The sequence below is a fragment of the Pyrus communis genome, chromosome 10 (assembly GCF_041283825.1).
Source record: "Pyrus communis isolate YQ-2024b chromosome 10, ASM4128382v1, whole genome shotgun sequence".
NCBI classification, from domain to species: domain Eukaryota; kingdom Viridiplantae; phylum Streptophyta; class Magnoliopsida; order Rosales; family Rosaceae; genus Pyrus; species Pyrus communis.
In genome coordinates, this window is record NC_142574.1 from 17,820,591 (window position 1) to 17,828,599 (window position 8,009).

The following is an 8,009-nucleotide window of genomic DNA, read 5'->3' on the forward strand; positions in this document are numbered from 1 at the left end:
AAGGGAGAGTTTTAACTCTTTCCTGTCACTTGTCAGACACTATCAGGGCATTATTCCCGCACCACCTCAAATACCAAAAAAGAAGGGAAAAACACTTAACTAGTTAACCTAATCACCAAATAATTATTTTAATGGTGTACTTTAATCTAACCCTAGACAGAGGCACAACAGTCAATGCCACTGTTCCTACTGTCCTTTTGGATTGACCTATCCATCTCAGTCCATTTCTGAAACTGTGGAAGTCAGATTTCAAAACATTTCCTTTAAAAACAAAGAAGACGACGAGAAACCAATGCATGGAGCACTAGCTTGATGCCTAAATTTGGATGGATTGGGGCCGCTGAGTTCTAGTATGGTACTGAAGTGATTTTGAAAAAAGTAGTTATAGAAAAAAAATCGTAAAAAACCTAAAAACACAAAGATTCAAAACCTAATTTTGAAAAATCAGTTTTTTTTCACATCTGTTTTACATAAAATTTTATCAAACACTATAATATTTTTTTTTTTCTTTTCCAAAAGCACTTTTACAAAAAAATTTACCAAATACTCTACTGCTTTATTTCACAATTGCTTATTCTCACAGCACAATAGAAGCTATTTTTTTCCAAAGCATAACAACACCAAACTAGCCCTAAGAAAGTCGAAAGAGATATGAAAACAAAGAGAGAGTAACATATGGCTTATCGCGCGAGTTGGTTGGTTGCTAGCCAATCATGTGACGAACATACTACTTCTTGAATTTATACCTTTTTTATTGAAAAGTGACCCTGTAGAATTTCATTGATAAAAATGGCAGAGTACAACATAAATAAAGGGAGAGGTGATGTGTTAAAAACTCTTACACATAAATTTAACCCTATAAATTATGCAATCGTAGTACAAATAAGTAGTGATCGTTCTATTTGAGGAATTAGAAGGAATGCTAACCAACACAAATTAAATTTAATAAACTGAAAATTAAGTTAAACTAACAACAAAACAATGACTAGGGGTATTTTGGACGAATTTAATTAAAACAAAAGTAAATGACAGCAAGTAAATTAAGTTGTGAATGAAATATGGGTGAAAAGATAGCTAAATGATTCTTCTCCACACATGAATCATATGCATACAAATCGATTTCCAGTTATTCTTCATATAAACCATGAATGACAATACCCCAAATTAACCATGAATAGCACTAATTAACTCTCAAATTTTCTTAAGTTCATTGAATTGGACTCAGCGACGCAACCAAATTATTCTTCTCAAGTTCCTTAACTATGAAAGCACGATAGAGATACATCTCAAAGATCATTAAGTTCTCTGATAATCATAAGCATTGAGAAAGCATTCATAACTATGAAAAGCATAATACTCCTGCCAAGAATTTACTTAACTCAATCATGACTAGTGATTTTTACTACTTACAAATATAAGTTCATAACAATTAGGTGAAATTTCCTTATATTCTAGCATCAAATCCCTGCATGCAAACTAAGTGTGCACCCTTAATAAATATACACGAATAAGTTCTCTATAAAGCAGATAAGTAAATCGCATTCATATCTTATGAAACAATAACTGGATGTAATCAATCTATATAAAACATATGATCATGGCTTCGAATTCACCTTTAGCTAAAAAGAAACTTAGTTACATGTGTTCATCATAACTGAAAAGCAATCTAAAATAAACATTGAAACTTAAAACAAAGAGAGAAAGAACTCTAAAAACTCCAGCAACTCAATGGATGAGTGGCAAGCGCAGCACACCCTAACTTGCCGCAGGAATTTCATATATATAGGGGGAAACAACTGAATACAAGGAGGAAAAGATTTTGGCGTTTTGAATTATTTTAGAACTCTAAGAATCAAGTGGATAGTGTTGGAATGTGATTAGGATTCCTTCTTACAGCTGGAGATAAGATAAGATAATGTAGTATAAGATAGAATACGATAAGATAACGTTTCTCTCCAACTAGGATTCCTCTTTCTTGTGTAACTCCTTGCCTTCCAAGCCTCAACTTTAATTTCTCTAGTTTTTAGCACATATCTAACACCTTTTAAACACCAAAAACGTCCAGCCCATATACCATTCACGCTTGCTATCCAATCCAAGTCCAAAACTGCTCCAAATTACTCCATTTTGCTATATATTGTCATCTTTACCAAATGAACCAACAATAATACGAAAATAACTTAAATTACTACAATAAATGGAAATTAACCAAGTAAATGCAAAGAAATAAGATAACAAAGTCGCATAAATATGCTCATATCAAGAGGAGGGAGACCTTCTTTCACCAACAGTTAACAACCATTACATTCCAAAACAAGAAGATCAGACAGGAGATTCAGCGGTTCTTCGAACCAAGACTGGAGAGTCTCATAATAGGGGGCAAATTTTACAAGGTGGTGGGCCATCCCGTTGGCCTGTAGTCGAACATGGGCAGAAAAACCTCCAGTGATTATAGACAGCAGAACTTTAGGATCTTTAATAATAGGACCAATGATTGATTTATTGATCAAAGACTTGTGTAAAGCCATCACAATCTGAAGGGCATCATTCTCTAAAATGGAATTTTGGTAGCCTCTTTCAACACATAACGACACACCCTCCCTAGCCGCCAAAGCCTCAATATACATCAGGGAGTGCACATCATCAAAGTGAGCCACTCGAGCTGCAACAAAAACCCCCTGACAATTACGAACGGTGATTTCGACACCGCCACGCTTGGAAAAGCAGTCCCATGACCTATCCACATTCACCTTAAGCTTCCCCGCAGGTGGATGCATCCAACTGGCAGAAGTGTCAAACTGACCCTTAACGAACTTCCCTAACCAACTAAGAGCTTTTGCTGCCACCACCCCAGGGTGTTTCGAGTTCCCTTTTCATAAGCGATTGTTACGAGCACTCTAGGTTGCCCACCAAAGTATCAGGCAGATCTCGAAGTCAAACTGCTCAAGAGAAGTAGTCAAGAATAGAGCCCAATCCTCCATTGACCCAATGTTTAATCCCCTAGGAGGCAGACCTAGCTGGGAAGCCATTCAAACACAGGTAGCAAAGAGGCAATCTCACAACAAGGGATAGATAATTCCCCAGAAAACCCACAGAGAACACAGGACTTTTCCACCCCCAAATGTCTTTTAACCAAAGCTTGACGGGTGGGAAAGATGTTCCTGCAGGTGCACCAAGCACATATCTTCACCTTAGGAGGGACACAAGAATCCTAAATAGACCTCCAAACTGGCAAAGAGAGTTGGTTCCAGCGGAGGGCGAAGCCATACCAAAGTCATCCAATACCCATCCTAAAGTGATGTGATACCCACTTTTAACTGAGAATATGCCATTTTTGTCGAAATGCTAGATTAAGCAGTTAGAAGGACGGCGGGTGTTGAGGGGCAACAAACAGATGCAGTTAACCTCCTCCATCGAGCAAATCGACTGAAGGAAAGGCAAATTCAAACGACGAGGATTTTCCTCGATCAGGTCCTGGACAAAAACCAAATCACAACTAGTCAGCTTAGGATAGAAGATGTGGAAGGTGGAAGGCATGGGGATCCATCTATCCTCCCATATACGAATCAATTTTCCCGACCCCACCTGCCAGCTGGAACCCTAAGTCAAGACAGTTCTCGCAGACACAAGCTCTTCCAATAGTAAGAATCGTTGGGATTAACTAGGGCCTCGAGAAAGGAAGATAAAGGGTGATATTTAGCTTTTAAAACCTTCGCCACAAGGGAGTTTGGGTCATAAATGAGACGCCACCCCTGCTTTGCCAACAAAGTAAGGTTAAAGGCGTGCATATTATAGAAACCTAAACCTCCCTTACATTTTGGGGAGCAGAGACTCTCCCAATTCAACTAATGCACTTTCCTTCTATCATCTGAGCCATTCCACAAGAATTTAGCAACCATTCGATTCAAATCATCACAAAAGTATTTTGGTAGGAGAAAATAATTAATAACATACAAAGGAATAGCCTGCGCGACAATCTTTACTTTCCTTCCATCATCTGAGCCATTCCACAAGAATTTAGCAACCATCCGATTCAGATCATCACAAAAGTATTTTGGCAGGAGAAAACAATTCATAACATACAAGGGAATAGCCTACGCGACAACCTTGATCAGCAGTTCCCGACCAGCAGTACTAAGCAGTTTTCCCCACCAACTCTAAAGGCGCTTCCACAATCGTTCCTTGATGTAGGTGAAACATTCCCCCTTGTTTCTCCCAACCAGAGTTGGCATACCAAGGTATTTTTCATGTCTCTCCACCCTCGAGATACCCAACTGTAGTGTCAATGCACCTTGATCTAGTCGTTTGCAAGTTTACCATCTGACCTGATATCCTCTCATATTCAGTCAAAATATCAGAAACCTGGCCACATTCAACCAAGGTGCCCCAGGAAAAAAGTAAATTATCGTCAGCAAATCACAGGTGGTTTATGGATGGAGCACCACTACCAATAGAGACTTCCTGTAATTTACCCTATTTTTTCCCTTTTAGCAATCAAATTCGAGAGACCTTCAACGCAAAAGAGGAAGGGATATGGAGACAATGGGTCCCTTTGGTAGAGACCACGCATAGGATGTAAATATCCCCAGGGAGAGCCGTTGATCAAAAAGGAATAGGTAACAGAGGACACGAAACACATCAGTAGCTCGATCCAGTTATGGAGGAAGCCCGGTTTTCTTAGGATCGTAGCCAAGTAACTCCATTTGATCTTATCATAGGCTTTACTCATATCAATTTTAAGCGCCATAAAACCCTTCTTCCCCCGTCTACGCTTGGCCATAAAATTAGAGATTTCATTCGTTAAGATAACGTTGTCTGAAATTAAGCGCCTAGGGACAAAAGCACTTTGGTGGTGGGAGATCATATTTGGCATAATCAATTTCAAGCAATTAGTCAACACCTTAGACGTGATCTTATAAAGGATGTTGCATAAGCTTATAGATCTAAAGCGAACCATTGCTTTAGGGCTACCATCCTTCGGAATAAGCACCACATGTGCGAAATTAACCTTCCTCAACAGTTTCCCCTATGAGAGGACAAACAAGATAGCATCAGTAACATCTTGGCCAATAATACCCCAATACTTTTGAAAGAAAAGGAGCGGCATACCATCAGGGTCGGGGGACTTGGAGGGGTGCATTTGGAACAGAGCAGCTTTGACCTCCTCACCCGTAAAAGCCTCGTTTAGAGTATCAAGCATATCCTGCGAAATACGTCTATCCAGAGCATCCAAGATTTCCCCTTCTCCCACATAGCATTGGGGAAGTAGCTTAGAACCACCCTCTTAATTAGTTTCAATTTGGTCATCAAATTAAATATTGGACTCGATGGTCTTATATGTCAACTCAATTAAGAACTGTGAATTTGAATCCTAGTTTCAATTTTGTTATCAAACTACATAATTAGATACGTTAATGCTTTCGAAATCCCAACATAGATAGTAGTACTGCTAATCCTAAAGTTAACTTGATTGAAAATTTTGTTAATGTGCTGCATAGCATGGATGCGAGTATGAAAAATTAACGATGCTCGTCACGCATAATCTAATTAAGGTTTAGACCAGATTTATTCATGGAAGTACACTTCTTGGTATAAAAATTCATGAACAAAAAGTGTCAAGTCTCTGATGATTTGGTATAACAAATTACAGTTAGGGTTTTAGGATGTTTGGAACTCCAGGGGAAACTTTGAGGTAATCCCTAGATTCTCGGCTGTCATTCTCACATGCATCTCCTCTAATTCTTTGGAGTTGTTTTATTATATTCCACAGTCAAATGTTGTGGTGAAATATTAAATTATTAGTGAATAATGCAAGAATATTGTCAACATTTGCCCCCCTAAAAAATGAATATTGTCAACATTTGCCCTCTGAGAAAAAGAACATAGTCAACATTTGCCCCAAAAAAGACAAGAATATTGTAACATTTACCAGAACTAAATTGGAAAAGGCAAACTATTAACCACCCAACTTTTTGACATATGAACTTTCCTTTAGTTTAGTAGTAGTTATCTTCATTTGTTTAGAAAATATCCTAAGTTCGACTCACTGATCGAATATGTACATGTTTATAGTCGGTTTAATTGCTAATCATCCAATCTGATGTATATAGAAGGTCAATCGTCAATCTATTGATTACATTATGTTCCGACTAAGTATGAATTCATAATGTTGAAGAGGCATGCAAGTTAGTACTTCAAAAAAAAAAAAGAAAAAAAAGACACTAATTGCAAATTATTATAATGTTTTGTAGCTTTTTATTATTGCACGTCACAATGATGTGATATATTTCGACCAATCAAATGATGTAGTAAACCATTTGAACCGGATTTGAACCGGATTTGGATCCTCTCTTGAGCTAATGAAGAGGATCCTCCTGATCCATCCTCCTACAAACAGGGGATTCCTTTAAAGTTATAATAATTGTAGACATTGGATAAAAATCCAACGGCTCACGATGATGGATTAGGAGGATCATCTCCATTAGCTCAGGAGAGGATCCAAATCCATTTGAACCGATGGAACACCATTAGACAAGCCAAATATGACATTAGATGGATGATTGTACCACTCAATACGTTATGATGACAACATGTTGATGTGTTCAATTCAATAATTTTTTGTTTATATAACAATATATTTACATTAAGAGATGAGGAGTTCGAACAAGTTATCTATGAAATTTGAATGTAACCTCTTACATGTCAAAAGAAATATCTCAAGTTCCATCTCATCCTCTCACACTATCTATTTTATCTTTCTTTTTTCTATAAAAAAATCAATATAAAATATTAACGTGATTTAATTATGATGAGGAGGAGAAGGAATGAAGGAAACAAAAAAAGAAAGAGAAAGAATCCTACTTCGACCTGCAAAGTTCATGTGGAATTGAGATCTCAGATGGGGCAGGGTATACTCAATGCACAAATGGTACCACCAGATGGAGCAAACAGGAAACTTCTTTTTTTTGATGTCACAACACTTCAAATCCTTGCAAAATCCAAGTGCAATAGACTTCACTTCCAAGGGGTAGATTTGTCTTTCACGGCAAGACAGTGGCAGTTGAAACTTTCACAACCTAAAATCCTCATGCATGCTTAATTGAATGGAGTAAGATTCTCTTCCCTCCTATTTTCATTTCTTTTTCTCATTTCCTCTCATATTTTGCTTTTTAGTGTTAGTATCTTTATAAAAAAATCAATATAAGATGTTGACGTGATTTAATTGTAACCATTCAAGTAGGAGAGAGGGAAGTAGAGAAAGATTAAGAGGGGAGAAAATCATCTTCCAAATAGAATTCAGTTTCTATTTGTACCAATTGAAATGTAGTTTTCAACAACCTTTCAAATTTGATCCCAAACAAGTAAATATTATGAGAAGGTCAAACCTCGAGTGCAAGAGCAGATACTTGACACTCTTAATCGAGTGAAAATAATAATTTGAGACGTGATTTTCACACATTATTTTTAGTTCTTACATACTCTTATTTAATTTGAGCCGTTAATTTTGAGATGGAGGATAATTCGAGTGCAATGACGATGACCACATTCGCTCAATTGAGCTACTCGTTGTGTATATTGGATATAAATTAACTTTGAGGCAAGGGATGGACACCGAAGTCCTCTTTCACATCAATGCATACTATACATTGACTACTTGATATTACATATACACCCGTTTAACTCTAAATATTATAGCCCACATATAACTGTTAAATTTATCCATATCTAGTAAATCTACAAATAGGCACCCAATTTCCTCAACTTCTCTCTTCCACATTGTTTGGGTTAATATTTAATGTTGGGCTTTATGTTAGTAAGGCCCAAGGATGCCAAAGTAAAATGGAAGCTTGCCCGAAGCCTAGTCGACATGCCAGAAGCAAATTGAAGCCCCTTCAGCTAAGGCATAGGCCATGTACCTACGATTGAAGTGATAAGTGACAAAATTATCAACCAAAAAGCACTTTCTAAGAGCATGATAAGTAAATAGATGATGACTCACTACCCTCCGG

General features: G+C 37.3%; 1 protein-coding gene across 1 annotated transcript; it reads right to left on the bottom strand.

Moving 5' to 3' along the window:
* Positions 1-2,291: 2,291 nt before the first annotated feature.
* On the bottom strand, positions 2,292-2,777 carry LOC148693623 (uncharacterized). The gene has a single exon (XM_088678068.1). The coding sequence runs from the start codon at positions 2,775-2,777 to the stop codon at positions 2,292-2,294; it is 486 nt and encodes a 161-aa protein (XP_088534194.1).
* Positions 2,778-8,009: the final 5,232 nt, after the last annotated feature.

Excerpts from the sequence above, each read along its gene's own strand:
- LOC148693623 (XM_088678068.1), bottom strand. The coding sequence starts at position 2,777 with ATGCATCCACCTGCGGGGAAGCTTAAGGTGAATGTGGATAGGTCATGG.